The sequence below is a fragment of the Colobus angolensis genome, unplaced genomic scaffold (assembly GCF_000951035.1).
Source record: "Colobus angolensis palliatus isolate OR3802 unplaced genomic scaffold, Cang.pa_1.0 Scaffold29, whole genome shotgun sequence".
Classification (NCBI taxonomy): domain Eukaryota; kingdom Metazoa; phylum Chordata; class Mammalia; order Primates; family Cercopithecidae; genus Colobus; species Colobus angolensis.
This window is the reverse complement of record NW_012116154.1, coordinates 5,280,440-5,299,758: the sequence shown is the minus strand read 5'-3', so window position 1 is coordinate 5,299,758 and position 19,319 is coordinate 5,280,440. Positions and strand designations below refer to the sequence as shown.

At 42.7% G+C, this 19,319-nt stretch overlaps 1 protein-coding gene across 3 annotated transcripts in view; it reads left to right on the top strand.

Moving 5' to 3' along the window:
* TBC1D1 (TBC1 (tre-2/USP6, BUB2, cdc16) domain family, member 1) overlaps nucleotides 1–19,319 on the top strand; it is a 249,133-nt gene that overhangs the window by 199,345 nt on the left and 30,469 nt on the right. For all 3 annotated transcript variants that reach the window (XM_011949126.1, XM_011949127.1, XM_011949125.1), the window contains 3 exons: nucleotides 2,089–2,274; nucleotides 7,991–8,152; nucleotides 14,763–14,921. In XM_011949126.1, the coding sequence (XP_011804516.1) occupies nucleotides 2,089–2,274; nucleotides 7,991–8,152; nucleotides 14,763–14,921 (507 nt within the window). The remainder of the gene's footprint in view (nucleotides 1–2,088; nucleotides 2,275–7,990; nucleotides 8,153–14,762; nucleotides 14,922–19,319) is intronic.

Sequence of the window (19,319 nt, the reverse complement as noted above, 5' to 3'; positions counted from 1 at the left end):
ATATATATATATATATATGTATCTCCAGGTCAACCCCACCTAACCCTCAGCGGAGCTCCCCTCTGTTTCCTGGCTGGGTCCTGGGTTCTCTTGACACACAAGAGATTATGAGAGTGCGTGGAAACGCTGCCCTCATTATCAGGGCAGTGCCTGCCATGCCATCCAGAACGCCAGAACATCTCATAGGACTTAGTTTTTGGAAACGAGACTCTTGCAAACCAGTGGGAGATATGCTTCCAATGTGAGGTAAAGCAGAACTTTAATCACAACTGCAGTGTCCCACAGAATTCCAAGAGCCAAGATGGTAAAAGAATAAAAAAAAGAAAGGAAAGGGCTCAAATGAAAGACTTCAAGCTGCAGAATAAGATGAAATAAAAGGATTCAATTGAACTATCATATTCAGTAATGACTAATCCTAAGTATACAGGTTTTGGGGTGAAGGGATTTGTTTTATAAGTGTTTTGCGGGAAAATATTTTTTCCATCTTTGATTTTAATTAGAATAGATTTGCATTATTTTTCCTTAGGTTTTATTTTTAAAATATTTATTGCCACAAATTTAGAAAATAGAGGGAAAACATAAATAACAGTACATGTAAACCCAGTATTTTGTCCCTTCTTTTGTTCAACAGTTATTTCTCAGGCACCTACTGGGTGCCAGCAACTGTGCTCAGTGTGGTGACCAAAACCCTGGTCAATGAGGCAGCAAGGTTCTAACCTTGTTAGAGCTTACGGTTGAGTAGCTGAAATTTTGATTTCTTTTCTGTGCCCCTAGTAAATATATGATAGCAAATAATAAAGAGCTATTTTTTGGTTTATTGTGTTCTTACTCTGTGCTGGGCCCTGTTCTCAGTGGTTTGTAGCCTATTAACTCAGTTTGTTTCCCACCACTCTGAGGGGAGGCTCTGTCATTCCCACTTGACAGATTGGGAAGTGGAAGCATCAGGAGGTTAAGCAACTTGTTAAAGTTCACAAAATCAGTAATGACAGAGTCTTGATCAGAATCCCAGCAGCCTGGCTCCAGAACCTGCTCTATTAATCAACGAACTGTACTGCTTCTCATAATACGTGTCAAATTGAGATGATACTTTATAATTTCAATTCTTGCTTTTCTGTTGAACATTACACAGTAACATCTTCCTGTAATACCTATAAACCCCCAAAAGATGTAGAATTTTAGTTTATTCATTTGCCTGATAGGATCATAACGAAATAAGACTCTGTAAAGCTGTGTAATTTAGACATAGGAAACGTTTGGATTATAGTGGTATGTAGTGGGAACAAATGGTCTTCTGAATCAGGAAGAGGTGAGTTAAGAGTATGCCGGTGTACCTACTTACTCACTGTGTGACCTTGGGCAAGTTTCTGAACCTTAGTTTCCTTTCCAGGCTAATATCTGCCTTCTGGACTTGTCACCAGAATTAAATGAGTCTACCTACATAAAATGCCCAGCACAGTGCCCAGCGCTTGGTAGAGGGTCTGCTAATGGCTACTGTTACTACTGGCTATTAAATACATTTTAATCTTCTTTCAGAATAGCCAGATAGCACAGTGGTTAAGAATGCACATGAAAGCCAGACTGTTGGGTTCCAGTCCTGGCTCGACTCCTTCCTAGCTCTGTGACATTAGGCAAGTTACATAAACTCCCTGTTCCTCAGTTTGCATTTATTTAAAACCGGATAGTTATAATACCCATGACTTAGAGTTTTTTGTGAGTGTTAAATTATTGTACATAAAGCTCTGAGAACAGTTTGGTATACAGTAGGCACTGTATGAACGTTTTCTATAATTATCAATAATTATTAAATAACGTTTTCAGAAGAAGATAAGAATATTACACCTTAAAAAGCAGGTATCTTTAAATACTTCCTCGGCTACTGAAGTTTTGCTTGCTATTTGATATATCATTTGTTTCATGTTTGTGGCTCAGACATGGCTTATGCCAATGCTTATTGACACCTGAATTTTAAATTTGGTGATATTACTATATTTTATCTGAATGAACAGAATTTGCTGATTTGGCACTATATTTGAATGTGCATTTTTTGTTGAAAAATGACGATTCTGGAATGCCCTTCTCCCTTTCCAGATTATTCAGAGCTGGGAGAGCTTCCCCCACGATCTCCTTTAGAACCAGTTTGTGAAGATGGGCCCTTTGGCCCCCCGTCAGAGGAAAAGAAAAGGACATCTCGTGAGCTCCGAGAGCTGTGGCAAAAGGCTATTCTTCAACAGATACTGCTGCTCAGAATGGAGAAGGAAAATCAGAAGCTCCAAGGTTGGTTTACCATCTTGATATTGAACAGGCCTGGTCTTATCTTGGCTCTGAAGTGAATCACATCAGACATAAGCTTGCTGTCTTAAAAATATAGCAGCACGATAGTCTAATATACGTATCTGTCTACATCTGTTGACTTTTTCATAGTAATATTAACACTGTTTACTTTCTGGTGATCTAATGATAGTTTCAACAACTGTATTCATTATTCCTCTATGGTCACTGTTAGTACAGTATCTAGAACTTCTGAGATAAAAATTTTAAATCTAAGCTGTAATGCGCTGAAAGGTGCTTTTTGTTTTCCCCTCTCTCCCGCTCAGTCTACTTTATCCTCAGCCATAGTCTGTGCCTGTGTGTTAGGTATGAACTTTTCTTGTGTAAATCATTAAAGTGCATAACTTCACTCTATGTGCTTTCTCAGTGAGTTGCGAGTAATCTGAAGCGGAAACATTAACTGAATTCTACCTGTACTGATATCAATAGTGTCAAAATATGACATGAACTTTGAATGTTTAGATTTTGTTCTTTTCCTGTCTCCATACTGATACTGGAACCAATTAATATTATCTTCAAAGTAGCTTAAGATGCAAAGTTTACATACCTTTTGGAAAGAGCACGGGTCTTAGGGTATCTAGAGAATTAATTGCACAGCTATAAAGTAGTGAAGATTTTGAGCAGAAAGTCTGCATAATCTCTTTGAAAGGGAAGATGTAGCAGATGATTCAGTCACCCTGCCATTGCCCCAGAACAGTTTTGGAATTGAAGTACGTTTCATTCAACATCATCCTTGATTGCAAATTTTGGTCTTTTAAAATGACCTTGATGCTTATATAGAGCTGAAAGTCATTAAGACACCAAATCTGAGGAATAAGCTCCCGAGAATGTGTTGCATTCCATGAGTTTCAGTTGCATAGCTAGTGTCATAGTGGGTGGACAGACGTTCTCTGTGCATGTCCATATGATACTTGTGAGTTGTGACAACACTGTGTACCAGCAACGTAGTTTCTGCAGTTGAAAAGTACGAATTCATAGAATGTAAAGAGATAGTGTCTATATCTTTTGACTGAAAACAGAAAATGAAATATAAAGGAATAAGACCTTTCGATATGAAAGTACCCCCACAGTTGGAATAGGCTAGTAAGCTTTCCAATATGCAGTTTTGAAGCTGAGAAAGACGGGTCCTCCCATCAGGGTGCTGTGGAAGGTGATAGCACACTGGGGGGTGTTTAGAGCAGGTGAGTGCTGTTTTCTTCCAACCCAGTTTTTCTGCCGCTTTTTTGTGTGTTCGTGAAAGTAATTCTAAAAGCAGATGTCTAAAAGATGTTTGATAGTGATGGCATTACTACAAGAGTCATCAGTTAAATGACAGCTTGGGAGCACAGCAGTTGTATTCACGTGCATCTTGGGATTTTTGTTGAAGAGGAAAAAGGCAGTTATGCTCATCACATAGGTCATAAACTTTAATGCCAATACTGGCCAATCTTCTTGCAAATGACAGCCCTGTAAAATCAGGGCATAGCTATAAAATGGGAATGGGGCTCACAGCTGGCTTCTTGGGAATGTGGTGAGGACAACTGTAATTGGTGAGGAGAAATCAGTATGCCACAAAAGCAGAATACATTCTGCTGTGCAAACAATGATCAGACAGACTAGAATGAGCAGGCAAGAGTTTCCTAAGGTTACCTGGAACCCCTTGCCAGGTGTTGCGTTCAGTTTACTGGCCCTTGCCGACATTCTTCTAATGCTTCCTCATTTCATCTGGCTTCTTGGTAGTGTTCGGTTTTTGTGGTCTTTTGTTTTTGCTGTTTGACTTTGTTTCTCTTCTTAGCTCTATAATGTTCAACATGTGTTTATCTCTGTGGTGAAAACACAATAAACTTGCTTAATATAATGTTGGAAGCATTAATCCATTGTATTAGTATGTATAGGACCTGGATTGCTGATTAAAAAAAATCCAGCAATAAGAGCCTGATTGCTTAAAAATATTTAGTAAGTTTTGTCGGGGTGGATTAGGGGCAGGGCAGAACTTTTACATTAAATATAGATGCAAGATTTGATAAGAATCAGCCAGCATGTACAGTAAGTCTTCACTTCATGTTACCAATAGGTTCATGGAAACTGCAAATTTAAGCAAAATGATGTGTAATGAAACAAAGGTTTCATTGATAAATATTTGTCAGTAAACCAAGAGTTTATTGATAAAAACAAGAGTTAAGTTCCTGTGGCATATTTCTGGGCACAAAAACATCCCCAGACTTCTAAATAAAGACCCAAGACATTTCTAATATTAAATATTGATGTAAACGTGAAATATGTAAACATTTAAGCAAGGTTAATACAAATAAGATAATTATTTACTTGGCACAGTGGCTCACTCCTATAATCCCAGCACTTTGGGAGGCCAAGGCAAGCAGATCACCTGAGGTCAGGAGTTTGAGACTAGCCTGGCCAATGTGGTGAAACCCCGTCTGTACTATAATTACAAAAAAAAGTAGCCAGGCGTGGTGGTGCACGCCTGTAATCCCAGCTACTTGGGAGGCTGAGGCAGGAGAATCCCTTGAACCCAGGAGAGGAAGGTTGCAGTGACCCAAGATGGTGCCACTGCACTCCAGCCTGGGCAACACAGTGAGACTCCATCTTAAAAAAAAAAAAAAAAGAAGTAATTATTTTTCCACTTATTCCACTTCAGGGTCTCAGGTGGCCAGAACCTATTCCTACAGCTTGGGGTGCAAGGGGGGAACCAGCCCCGGACTGAATGCCATCCCATCTCGGGGTGACACACACACACACACACACACACACACACTCACTCAGACTGGGACCATGTAGACATACTGATTAACCTAATGTATGCATCTTTGGGATGTGGGAGGAAACTGGAGCACTTGGAGAAAACCCACACAGACATGAAGAGGAACACAAACTCGGCACAGACAATGGCCCCGGGCTAAGAATTCGTTTTTTTCTTACCAACATTATAATAAAGCAACATTGAGCACAAAGACATTATTTGAGGACCTGCTGTACTATGTACTTAGAGAGATAGGCCTTCTATTGTGAGTTTGTTTTTTCCTCCCTTCTTAAAGGAAGGTTAAATTGCATCTGAGATAGCTCTTGAAATTGATCAGGGGTTCAAGCTGACTTGCATACTCTTTGGGAAAAAATTTAGAAGAATGTGTATGAGGAAGTTCTTCCTATGGTTAAGCCTATTTCCTGACTTGAATGGATGAATCAAATATTTTTTACTATTCTGGAAGCATTGTATCCTGGAAAGAACCACACTATATCATCTCAGTCTACCTCACTCCATTGCAGGCACTTGGAAGCAGAAGTTGTGATTTCTCCAAAATTAGACAGCTAATTTTCAGTGGGGTTAGAACTAAAACCATTGCCTCTCTTTGAAGCCACCAGTCCTCTGCTGTCCTTTGCAAAGCCATTTTTCCCTTTTTTTTTTTTTTGAGACAGAGTTTCGCTCTTGTTGCTTAAGCTGGAGTGCAGTGGCGCAGTCTCAGCTCACTGCAACGTCTATCTTCTGGGTTCAAGCGATTCTCCTGCCTTAGCCTCCTGAGTAGCTGGGATTACAGGCACCCACCACCATATCCAGCTAATTATTAGTAGTAGTAGTAGTAGTAGTAGTAGTAGTAGTAGTAGTAGTAGTAGTAGTAGTAGTAGTAGTGATGGGGTTTCACCATGTTGGCCAGGCCGGTCTTGAACTCCTGACCTCAGGTGATCCTCCCACGTTGGCCTCCCAAAGTTCTGGGATTACAGGCATGAGCCACTGCACCCAGCCCATTTTTCCATGTTTTTGAATGAAGATGTGAGCAGCCTAACGCAAGATCGCAACGTGTGATTCAGTACAGCCATGGCTAATTCATATAACTCAGCATTTTATGCTTTACTAAGATTAAAATGATGTGATAACATTAAATTTTGAATTACAGTTGATGTTTTTTATTTAAAAAACATTTTCTTAGTTATATAATACATGATGGTTTAAAAATCAGATATTCAGTGCAGTTCTTCTAAAATCTCTGCAGGTGTGGGGGTCATTTAATTGCTGGGCCTCCCATCGTCTTAGCTTTCCATTCTGAGCTTTCAAGAGATGATGGCAGCTGGCAAGACAGTTTTGTCTGGGAAAGCCATTGTTAACAGAGCAGAACTGGGGACGGAGCAGCCATAGCCCACCCTCCAGAGTAGGCACAAATCAGACCTGAACGTTATCACAAAGTCCAAGTTGGCTCAGACCTTTATGTTAAATCATAATAAATATTTTAGAGAACTTTGTTGCAAATTTACATTTGATCTCAGTCCACAAGCTTATAAACCACATGGGTGTGTGGGGTCTTATTTAATATTGCAAACAGCTGGGTCCTGTATCTGAAGTTCTTGCCCTACAGCCTGGGTGTTTGTTGTAGTTCTGTACCATCTGCCTTGGTTGATAAGGCATTTTGGAGGCCACTGATTTTAGGCAGCAGTGTTGTTAGGATACTGAAACAGCAGGATGTTCGTGGATTGAGCCTTTTCAGCTGAATCTTCTGGCCAGTTTTTTCTGGCTGTGTGAAGTTGTGATGACTTCAGAGCAGGATGCTCATGTTGCCTGCTGGGCTCTGTTAGGATGGCCAGATGTGCTTGTAGCAGCCTTACTGCCAGAGGAACGTACGTTGGCCTCCAAAGCCCAGTGCTGCCGCCAGTTGCTGTGCAGCAAGGCTAGCCCCAAACCTGATTTGCTGCAAGGATTAGCTCAACTCTAGTGGCATTTGTTGTGTTTTCTCATATCCCAAATCACAGCCAAAAAAAAAAATCTAGGGTTCACATTTTTAAAAATGTGAACCCTAGAGATGTAGGGACTTGTTTAACAGGACCTTAGAAATGTATTCATCAGAATATGAGGGAAGAGATTAAAGATGGTAGATGGAAAACCATAAAAGCTGAGAGGAAGGCAGCACTGGGCCTAGAGTCGCTTGGCTTCCCTCTAGCTAGTAAATAACCAGGACCAAATCACCTGATCCTTCTGAACTTCAGTTTCTGTCGCCATGAAATGAGAGATTGGGTCCAGGAATCAATGTAAATTGTCAATTTAACCTTTCCCTTTATTGATATTATTCCCCCCTGGGTTTGATAATTTGGTTATAATTCTTCATGGGCTTTAGGTTGAGTAAGTTTGGTGGGCAACAGTAGCTCTCTTCATATATTTGAGAGATGTCATTTGAGAGGGGTAGATTTATTCAGTTTAGCTCCAAGAAGCAGAAATGGGACCAATGGTAGAAGCTACTAAACGGAGGTGTTTGGCTCTAAATGAGAAAACTATCTTTAGAGTGCCTCTCCTAGTTTAGATGAAAAAAATTGCATCGAGTTCTAACCATGCTAGTCATCGGGAATTTTATTAATAACACATAGCTCCTGTCCTGGGATGGCTCATGGTTTGATAGGGGTAAGATGGAAAGAATTGGGCAGATGTGGGTTATGTCTTAGCAGTAGAGCCCACAGAGTACGTTGGGAGTGAGGGGTAAGAGAAATCACATACCTCCTAGGTTTTTAGCATTTTCCAAAACAAAGAAAATGGGTAGAGGCATGGACAGTGACTTATATTTAGATGCGTTAAGCTGCTTGTAACTTCTTGACATCTCAGCAGGATAACAAGTAGGCAGCCATGTTGTGTAATGGAAGTTCCATAGCTGTAGCCTTTACTAATGCGCTCCGGAATGGTCTCTTCCAGCCTCCGAAAATGATTTGCTGAACAAACGCCTGAAGCTCGATTATGAAGAAATTACTCCCTGTCTTAAAGAAGTAACTACAGTGTGGGAAAAGATGCTTAGCACTCCAGGAAGATCAAAAATTAAGTTTGACATGGAAAAAATGCACTCGGCTGTTGGGCAAGGTAAGCTTCATTGGGAAGCATCTAGTCAGCCTCACCCCTCATTGGTGATTGGGGAGAAGTGTGGAATAAAAAAATTTTAAGTCTAATTTTAGTGGCCATCTCCTTCTTTTCATCACATCTTAATCTATTGCCAGATACCTTACTTAATAGACATGAGTTTTACCACCTTTCATGGTTCCTCTTAATTAAAATTTCCAGAAGGCCAGGAAATAGGAAGACAGGAACACCCAAGGGCTTCATTACCTATAAACTGGATAATGATTCGATGATATATTTTGAATTATAAACTAGAAACTAATTGTATGCCTTGTCTCTGGGTATTCTAGGGAGACAGCATAGTGTGTGGAGCACAGACCTCAGACAGGTGGTCTTGGGCTTAAATCTCAGCCCTGCCACTTACTTTGCAGTGTGATCTTAGACAAATGCCTCACCCTCTCTGAGCTTCAGTTTCCACAAGTGTAAGATGTGGGTGCAGACAGTGAATGTTGTGAGGAGCACACAACATGTGTCTGCTATATTGTAAGGCCTTAGAGAGCGGGCAGGATTCACTGTTTTTTTAGTGAGATCTGCCATCCCAGACTGTTACTGGTCCAAGAAGACGTAAGTACAGAACTTGAGACTTAAGTATTTGGAAATGTTTCCATGTTTCCAGCAATTTGGCACAGTGATCCTAATTTAAAATGTGGACTTAACATTTTGTCCATCTGTTTTTTTTTTTTATTCTGTTTTTCTACTAATTTATTTTTACTGTATTGTATAAAAATATTAGCCTGTAGTAGATTGGAAAATTTTAAAAAAGAAAAAAAATTGATGCTTCACAGATAGTTTGAGAACCACTATTTTGGAGCTTACCTTCAGTCATCATTAGTGTTCTAATCAAACAATGATTCCTTTAAAAATATATGTTAATGTCTTCTGGCAAGAGTAAAAGCCTGAGTCTAATCTTTTTCTGCGCTACTGAGTTATTGTTGAGCGCATCATGAATAACCAGGTGTTTTGAATAAGGGTTTCAAATATTTATAGAATGAGTTTTTCCTGACTTTATCAGTTGTATAGTGGAAAAACATTGTATATGCATTTTTTTTTTTTTTTTTTTTTTGAGATGGAGTTTTACTCTTGTTGCCCAGGCTGGAGTGCAATGAGGCGATCTTGGCTCACTGCAACCCCTGCCTGCCAGGTTCAAGCTATTCTCCGGCCTCAGCTTCCTGAGTAGCTGGGATTACAGGCGCCTGCCACCACGCCTGGCTAATTTTTTGTGTTTTTAGTAGAGACGGGTTTTCACCGTGTTGGCAAGGCTGGTCTCAAACTCCGGGCCTCAGGTGATCCGCCCACCTCGGCCTGCCAAAGTGCTGGGATTACAGGTGTGAGCCACTGTGCCCGGCCTGCATATGCATTTTTCATCTCTAGGAGCATTAATGGAACAAAGCAGTGTTTTCTACTAGAGTCTTTTAGGCATTTTTAACCTTTTCTGAATTTTGACGTCAATTTTAGTAATCATGGGTAGCTATTGTTCGTCACACCTTTTCCCTTTCTATGGATAAGGAAACTTGGGCTTAGAGCAGTTGAGTAGTGGCTCAGGGCCACAGAGCTGGGTTCACACCACTGTACTGCACGGCCTCCTGTTGAAGAGGATCTCCAGGTGCTTTTCTCAGAACATGCATGCAGTGGTGAAGACCGAAGCTCTGGATCGACAGCAGCTTTCAATGTGACTTTGGCAGGTACCCTCTTTCTGGGCTCTTGCCTTCTTGCTGATAGAATGAGAGACTTTCACTGAGCAGAGGATCTTGGAGCTCTCTTCCAGTTCTAGTGTTCCTTGCACATGTACTTGTTTCTTGAGGTTTACTTTTACACCAAATGACCCCAAATTGCTGTTTTGAAAAGGGAGAAGGAGAGAAAAGAATGAGTCTGTTCTTCCCCCATTCACAGTTGCCTAGATGATGGCCTTCAGGTGTCTTTGCTTCTGCGAAAGGCAGATTGCCTGGGTCTGTGACAGCTATTCCAAATATTTGAGCTTTTTAGAAGCCTGGCACCTGGATATTTGTTTTTCACTGGGCATATTATATAGGGGCTAATAGAAATACTCTAGGAATCTGGACCCTGGGTAGTGAAAGTTGGGCACAGATGATTGAGCATTCTGTATACTGGAGTGAGCTAAGGCTGACCTGGAATTTCCTTATGTATTGCCTGACTTTACCACATCACTTTTTACTGCAGAAGCTCTAACCATAAAGGGGGCTTTGTCAGTCAGGTGGTTTTTAACACATTAAGATTTAACAACTCCAAACAAATGATGGCGGTCTATTTTGTGGCTCAGAATAAAAATGTGAATCTAAAAATTTGAGACTAAAGTTGAATCACATCTTTGGCCTTTGAAATAGAGGCCAACTCAGCTCAGAGATCTTGAAAGAGAGGACAGTTGTTTGGATTAAGAGGCCCTTCCTCATAGTGACATAAAAGACCCTGAAGTGATGAAAATAAAGGAATTTATAAAATTTTCCCAGTTAAAATTGGATAAGGGGCCAGGATTAGGGTATCGATTTAGGAGAAGATAACATAATCCCATGACATTACAGATAATTCAGTTTAGTTCACGCCAGAATGATTTCTCTAAAGATAACTGGATAGAATCTTATAAGCTGGAATGTATTTTTTAGGAATGGGATTGCAGAGTGGCTGCCTGAGCTGCTGATAGGAAGGGCCAGATGCAAACTCTGCTTGCCTTTGACCTGGCAATGCCATTTATAGAAACTTACTCTAGAAACTAATCAGCCAAAAGTGTACTGCAGTAAGAAGAATGCTTATTGTGGCATTGTTTAATAGTCAAAACAAAACGAAAAACCCAACCATGTGACTATCCCATGTCATATTCCTTGAAAAAGACACCGTAAGTAGATCTGTATTTACTGGTGTAAAAGATGGCTGAGATAAGTTGTTAAATGAAGAGAGTACAGCATGGTCTCTGGTACAGTTGATATTTCCATGTTTATTTACGTGGAAAAACACCCATGATGCAGGTATCTGGGTTATAGGCAGGATGACCATAGAGCCCAGTTGACCTGGCATAGCCCTGGTTTATGACTCCTGTCCTGGCAAAATTATTAATAGCCTTCCTCCTCTTCACTTTCAAAAGCTTCCCGCTTTGGATGGTAAATATATGCTCATTCTAGTTATGGGTAGTTTTTCACTTTCTTCTTTGTACCTCTTGCATTTCAGAGGCTTTTTTTGCCCCACTTTTAAACAGTGTATATTATTTCTTAAGTGAGTAAGAAGCTATTTTCATGGGGGATGGAGGAACGGCCTCCTGCCCACCCGGACCCTGCCTGCAAGCCCTAGGTGGGCTCCACTGCCAGGTTTCTCTTGGGTTAGGAGTGAGGGCAGCACCATGGTGGAGGGGGTGTTCCAGGCCATTCTTAGCAAAAACATTGGGTCCAACCTACATGATCCTGTGCTTTAAATCACAGAATCTAAGCTTACTCCTGAATACCACAATATCTGGTACTGTCCAGTGACACAGCCAATATTCTTTTCTTCCAAAAAATAAAGGTCTGATAAGACAATGGGAATGATTTAGTAATAGGAAATTGGACATTTCATAACTTGGGAAAATTTCCCAGTTTGAGAAAAAGTATTTTGTGAATAAAAGCCCCACTATAAATCACTTATCATGCTGACTGTTTTCTAGCCCACATTTACTTCTCGTCAGCGTTTGAAGTATTTGTGGGTAGGGTGTGCGTGTGTGTGTATGGTCCCAGGATCCATCTATGAGCTGGAATAGCAGAGAGGGAGACAAGAAATAGAATAGTAGAAAGCAGATTTCAGGGTATATTTTTTTCCTGTTCCTACCATAACAAGTTACTACAAAAATGGTGACTAAAACAACAGAAATTCTTCTCTCAGTGTTCTGGAGGCCATAGCTCCAAAACCATGCTGTCAGCCTGTCTGCACTTGGCCTCCTCCAGCTTCCCAGACTTGTGGCCACGGCACTCCAGCCTCTGCCTCCTTGGTCACATTGATTCCCTTTCTCATCTCCTCCTCTGCGTGTCTATTATAAGGATGCTTGTCACTGGATATAGGGCCCACCTGGATAATCCAGGATGCTCTCCTCCTCCCAACGTCCTTATTTAATTCTGTCTGCAAAGAAGGTAACATTCACAAGAAGCTCCAGGTATTAGGAAGTGAACACATCTTTTTTGAGGGGCCACCATTCAACACACTCTACAGGGTCATTATATTAATGCTGAGATAAAATTATAGAATGTATAGGATGTGGTCATGGTTGACAGGGGCCCTGTATTTCTTCTACAGGGCAACTTAAAAAAAAAAAAAAAACAAAAAACAAAAAACCTGATATTTGAAAGGGAAAGAAGAAAGTACTTACTACACAGTAAGTATTTCTAAGAGGTGGCCCAGTGAGACTTTTGAATCTGTTAATAAAATGATTACTATTTGGTTCAAATCCACAGATAGTTATTTTATCATTCTTTGCAAGATAGGAGCACAAAATATTTTTTCTCTAGTCCCCATTTGAGTAGCAGCCTTATTTGACGTTTCTGACATGGAGAACACCAAGAGAAAATGGCAGTCAGCATTCCTGGGCTGTCACTCACTGTCCTAATGACCTGGGGCAAGGGACCTATTCTCACGGCCTCTCTTTTCTTTACCATGAGAATAATCATGTTCCCCTTAGAAGGTTATGAGGATGATATGGACCAATATACGTAATGTGCCTGGAATGGTGATGGTGCATAGTGGCCTGGCAATAAGTGCTATCTGCTGCTGCTACCTTGCCAGAGCAGAAACTTCTCCCAAAGGTGACCAGAGACGGAAACCAGAGAAACCATCCTCCTGGTCAGGCTGTTTGAGTGGCAGGGAGGGTACAAAGCGGCCACTTTTTTTCCCGGATGGAAAGAAAGATCAATGCCTAACTCGGAGGCTTCCTTTCTCCCAAGAGACGAGAAAGACGTGGCATTTTATTCTTCAGTCTTCTTGCTCTCCCCATTTCCACCTTTTTGGCCTTGTAATAGCTGAGTAATGAGCTAAAGAATTTTGGTTCAAAACTGTCACCTTTTAAAATTAGGTTTGCCCTAAATAACATCCTTGATTTTAAGAGAACTTTTTAAAGTTTTAGACATTTTCAATCACTGTGAGTATTCAAATTAATCACATATAAAGCATTAGGTAGAGGCTCTTGGACATTTTTTGCTTTTAGAGCTTTGTTGGATGCTCACATGGCAACGTCTATACAGTCACTTCCTACCCAGCCTCTGGGCCCTTCTTGCAGCTTATCTTGCAGAAAGAAGCCTCATCAGAATTCCAGAATCTCAGCTATGATTAGCTTACTCCACCTCAGCTCAGAAACATGCATGGTTCCCTGGGGCTACCAAACACGGGGCAGGTTTCTTGCCGTCAATTTTGTCTCTGACAATAACCCTTCCAGCCTTCTTGCCAGCTGCTCTCTTCCACGTGCACCCTTGTGCCTGAGGCAAACTGAATCACTCAGTTCCTTCTCTCTGGTTGCACTTTTCTCTTCCTTTTCCCTCGTCCTTAAGGCTTGGTTCAAATTGGTTGCTCAGTTTGAAATGAGCAAACGATTGCAAGGACAGAAAACCAAACACCGCATGTTCTCACTCATAGGTGGGAATTGAACAATGAGAACACTTGGACACAGGGAAGGGAATGGCACACACCGGGGCCTGTCATGGGGTAGGGGGAGAGGGGAGGGATAGCATTAGGAGATATGCCTAATGTAAATGACGAGTTAATGGGTGCAGCACACCAACATGGCACATGTATACGCATGTAACAAACCTGCATGTTGTGCACGTGTACCCTAGAACTTAAAGTATAATTAAAAAAAAAAAAGAAATGAGCCAGCTTATCTTTCATCTGAGCTGTACTTCCTTTTGTTTCTCTCTTGTTTCTGAGATCACATCTTACATGACAGTTTTTCATACTTGGCCTTATTTCCCTAGAATGTCATTAATTGGCACCAGGTTGGAGCTCAGGTCATATTCTTTATTCCTTGTAGAGTCTGACAGGGTCAGAACATGATAACACGTTTGAGAAGTGAGAAGAAAGGAGGAAGGGGCCAGTGAAGTGAGGGGAGAATAGGGGGCGGAAGTAGGGGAAGAAGCAAATAGGACAAAGTTTTAGTTGCCTCCCTTCTGTTCCTATGCTGTTAATTAATAATGAAACTAGTGGCCAGGCATGATGGCTTATCCCTGTAATCCCAGGACTTTGGAGGCTGAGGCAGGAGTATCGCTTGAGCAGTCAGGAGTTTGAGATAAGCCTGCACAGCATAGTGAGACCCTGTCTCTACAAAAATAAAAAATAAAAAATTAGCCAGGCGTGGTGGTGGGCACCTATGATTTCAGCTACTCGGGAGCTGAGGTGGGAGGATCGTTTGAACCCAGGAGGTTGAGGCTGCAGTGAGATGTGAGTGTGCCTCTGCACTCCAGCTTGGATGACAAAGCCAGACTCTGTCTCAAAAAAAAAAAAGGGGGGGGGGGCACGTGAGTTTGAATAAATGGAACATGAAACACAATTCATTTTTATTATTAAGTTGTATTCTGTGCATAAATTATCTCCATATCTTCTCCCCCTTTTAAAGGTGTGCCACGTCATCACCGAGGTGAAATCTGGAAATTTCTAGCTGAGCAATTCCACCTTAAACACCAGTTTCCCAGCAAACAGCAGCCAAAGGATGTGCCGTACAAAGAACTCTTAAAGCAGTTGACTTCCCAGCAGCATGCGATTCTTATTGACCTTGGTAAGTCTGTGCCATCGATTGGAGATGACAATGGAAGTTTCACTCACATGAAAAATCTGAAGAGAGTGTCCAAGTTATTTATTGACCTGCATTTAGGTTTAGCAATCAAAATTTACTACTGAGACTTTTAATTTAAAAAGCCCTAGGGTAATCACAAGTGTCGTCTTCAAGCATATAAAAATCTCTGTATTTTCACTGGGTAGCTTGTTAACTTTGCTTGGCATGAAGTGAGGGTGTTCATTAAAGCTGCAGTCATAATTGTGGTTCAGTCCAGTAACTCAAATATTGACAGGAGTTTTTATAGTCAACTGAAGGAACATCCTGGAAAACGTATGGATGTTCAGAACCGAGGCTTGGTTTAATTACAGCAGCCACTCCCTCGTTTTTACTGCTTACAAACAGAATTCATCAGAAAAATCATAGAAAGCAGTTTGTGTGTGTGCCTTAGATGATTTTATTTTGGAAACTGGGTGGCACCTTGTCTCTTGAATAATTTATAAAATACGAAGATGGGAACAATGTACAATCAGCCCTCCATATCTATGGGTTCTGAATGTGGGGACTCAATCAACCTCAGATGGAAAGTATTTGGGAAGAAAAATCAATGAAAACTAAACAATAATATAGATTTTAAAATATTGTAACTGTCTATGTAGGATTTACGTTGTATTAGGTGTTATAAGTAATCTAGAGATGATTTAAAGTATATGGGAGGATGTGGCTGGGCGGCGACTCACACCTATAATCCCAGTACTTTAGGAGGCCGAGGCAGGCGGATCACAAAGTCAGGAGAGCGAGAGCATCCTGGCTAACACGGTGAAACCCTGTCTCTACTAAAAATAAAAAAAAATTAGCCAGGCGTGGTGGCAGGCACCTGTGGTCCCAGCTACTCGGGAGACTAAGGCAGGAGAATGGCGTGAATCCAGGAGGTGGAGCTTGCAGTGAGCCGAGATCGTGCCACTGCACTCCAGCCTGGGAGACAGAGCAAGACTCCATCTCAAAAAAAAAAAAAATGTGTATGGGAGGATGTGCACAGGTTATATGCAAACATGACACCATCTTATAGAAGGGCCTTGAGCGCCATGGATTTTGGTATCTGTGGGGACTCCCACAACCTATCCCCCGTGGATACCAAGGGATGACTGTATTGTATAGATTTGCAGTTGCCACTGTGAAGAACTTGTTGAACTGGCATGTGATTATGATGCACAGAGAGCCCTCCTGACTTGTCAGTGGCCATGCACAGGGTCAGGTGGCAATGTGGTCCTTTTTGCCTGCTACCTGTCACCCAGGCTGCTGTTTCTGCTGGTGGTGAGCTGGCTCGATGTGGCGGGAGTTTGGCCCTGCTGCTTTTAGAGCATGTGGCCCTGCTTCCAGAATACCTGTTCTGGTTGCAGCTGCTGCTGCTGAAGGCTCCACAGAGCACTCAGTGCTTTGGGGCCCTGCAGTGGCTGCATCAGGCGGTATGAAGTCCTTTCCTCTCAAGCCACATAGCTAGCCTTAAATGTTAATTTCATAGCCCTTAAGGTTATTCTTTAGCTTAAATGTCATCTCTGAGAAACTGTCCCTGACTGTGGTGGTCTCTCCCACCTCAAGACTGGATGAGGTGTCCTGCTAAGCCCCCCTGTAGCACCCCACACTCTCCCCATGGTGCGTATCACATTTTTCATCATCACCGTTATCTGCTTATTATCATCACTGCTGGTGCCTAACTTCACCTTGGGCCAAATGTTGTGCAAAGGGACTTAAACTCCTTTCTTTAATCCTTACAACATGATCAGGTATATGTTGTTCTGTTTCTCTTTAGAGTTGAGAAAATAAAAACAGAGAGGTTATGTAACTTGCTGAAAGTGACACAGCCAATTTGCCGCTAATCAGTGTGACTTTGGAAACTGCACTTTTTTTCAACTTTTATTTTAGATTCCAGGAGTATGTGTGCAGGTTTCTTACAAAGGTGTATTGTATAATGCTTAGGATTGGAGTATGATTGAACTTGTCACCCAGGAACCAAGCATAGTACCCAACAGGTAGTTTTTCAACCCTTGCCCCCCTCCCTTCCTCCCTTCCTCCCTGTCTAGGAGTCCCTGGTGTCGGTTCTCATCTTTATGTCCATGTGTACCCAGTGTTCAGCTCTTACTTCTAAGTGAGAACATGTGATGCTTGCTTTTGTTTCTGCATTAGTTTGCTTAGGATAATGGCCTCCCGCTGCATCCATGTTCCTTGCTGCAAAGGACGTTATTTTATCCCTTTTTATGGCTGCAGAGTACTCCATGGGGTCTATCACATTTTCTCTGTCCGGTTCACTGTTGATGGGCCCCTGGGTTGATTCCATGTCTTTGCAATTGTGAATAGTGCTGTGATGAATGCGTGAATACATGTATCTTTTTGGTAGGATGATTTATTTTGCTTTGAGTATGAACTCAGTCATGGTATTGAAGGGTTGAATGGTAATTCAACTCTTAGTGGAACCTATTCTTCTTACTCCACCTCGCCGACCTGTCCTTAGTATACAGCAGTGACTTTTTACTGCCTTTCTCCCTTGTAGGATGCAGCCCTCTGCAGACTGGGGCTGCAGCTGGGGCTGTTTGGCCATTATACTCTCGGCTTCTAGGACAGTGGCTGTCACACAGCAGATGTTCAAAGAATCTCTTTAAGATTCAGAGCATGAGACACTACACTAGCCCCGCCATCTCATGGGCCCTCACAACAGGCCCGGGAAGGTGGCCTGCACTCTGTCTAAGAAATGAAGAAACTGAGGTCACATGTTGACCATGGTCACAAAGTCAACTGAGGGGAGGTGGCAGCAACGGAACCCACTGTCACTGTGTTTCCCTGGGACCCTCTGAGCCCAGGAGCCCCGTGTTGCTGCGCAATGGCAGGCCAAGGCAATGGCTTGGTGGAGCTGGGGCCCGTTTGCCCACTGACCCTGAGGAAAGCAGTTTTGTGAATGAGCAGTAGCTGCATTTGCTGACATGGTGAGTCACAGGAAATGCCATCATGTTCCTATCCTGTGAAACAAAGTGAGAAGTAGGTTCAGGGTAGGAGGCTGAAGGGAGGGAGGACAGACAGCCCTGCTCCCCACACTGGCTCACAGGCTGGGAGGAGGAACGGGAAGGTGTTTCCCCTCCTGGATTCAGTCGCCTTCTTCTCTTCATTCCCCTGCAGTATCCCCTCATTCTTCCACGCGCACAATCAGCCCCTGCTTCTTGTTGCTCAGATGTCGTCACTTTTCTGCAAAAGGAAAAGAAGAGTCCAGATGAGCACAAGGGCCTCGGCGTGACTGTGCGCTCCCAGGGCACTGTGTGTGCCTGAGCGCCACCACGGTCTCCCCTGCAGGGCTCGGGAGCCTTCCCCGAGCTGGCGTGAGGTCTGTGGGAGCCCGGGGTTTGGCCTTTCCCGTCCACTGGCAGGGCTGGCTGCATTCAAGTCCTGTCCATCCCTGTCTCTCCCCACCCTCTCCCCTCTCCCTTGGCTGCCCCTGTCCCTGACAGTGCTGACCCCCTGTCTCTTCCCCACTCTTTCCCTTCCTCGCCTGGCCTCCAGTTTGGATGCCATCCACATACTTCCCGAGGGCCTGAGAGGAGCTCCGTGCGCAGCAATACATTTCCCAGGTCACCTCTGTGTATCTCTGCAGGCTGTTTCCAGGGACCCCCCAGGGTCAGTCTCCTCTCCCCACTGGAACGGGGAAACTGGGGTTGGCCCAGACCCGGCAGTGGAGTCCCAGGTGCCCTCCCTGCCCAGCTGACTCCGCCCGAGGCCTCCCTCAGAAGCTTCTCTAGACTCTACCCGTTACCTCCGCCTTTCCTCTCACCCAAGGTTGCGCTGTGGCCAAGTCAGTTGTTTAGTCTACACTTTCTGTTTAGTCTACACCATGGCTACCTCAAGGCCCAGTGAAGGTGTGTAGTACAGAGCAAAATCAAATCCATATTTCAGTTTTCCTTAAAAAGAGACTTTCGTATTCTGACCAGAAGAACAGAATGGTTGGTTGGATATGTTTTGAATTTTCGTGGGTTTTTGTTTTCCTGCCTCTTGCTGTACTTTCTGAAATTGGCTTTTACTCTAAACAGGTTGTTTCGTTTTGTTTTGTTTTGTTTGACAATGTGTTTTCCTCCAAAGAGTAAGAATAATAGGCCTCATGGCTAGGTAGCGTTCCATAGTGTGTGAAATATTTTCTCAACCTTTGTCAGATCTCATCTTTACACACCCTGTGTCATTGGGCACGTGCCGTTATTTCCAGCTTAGAGGGGATGAATGAGCCCTCGAGAGCTTGAGTTTTCTGTCCACGAGTTACTTGGTGACTGAGCCCTAGAGAGCTTGAGTTCTCTGCCCACACTGCGAGTTACTCAGTGCCAGAAGGAGTTCTGGAACCCAGGTCTCCTCAGTCTCCATACCACGTCC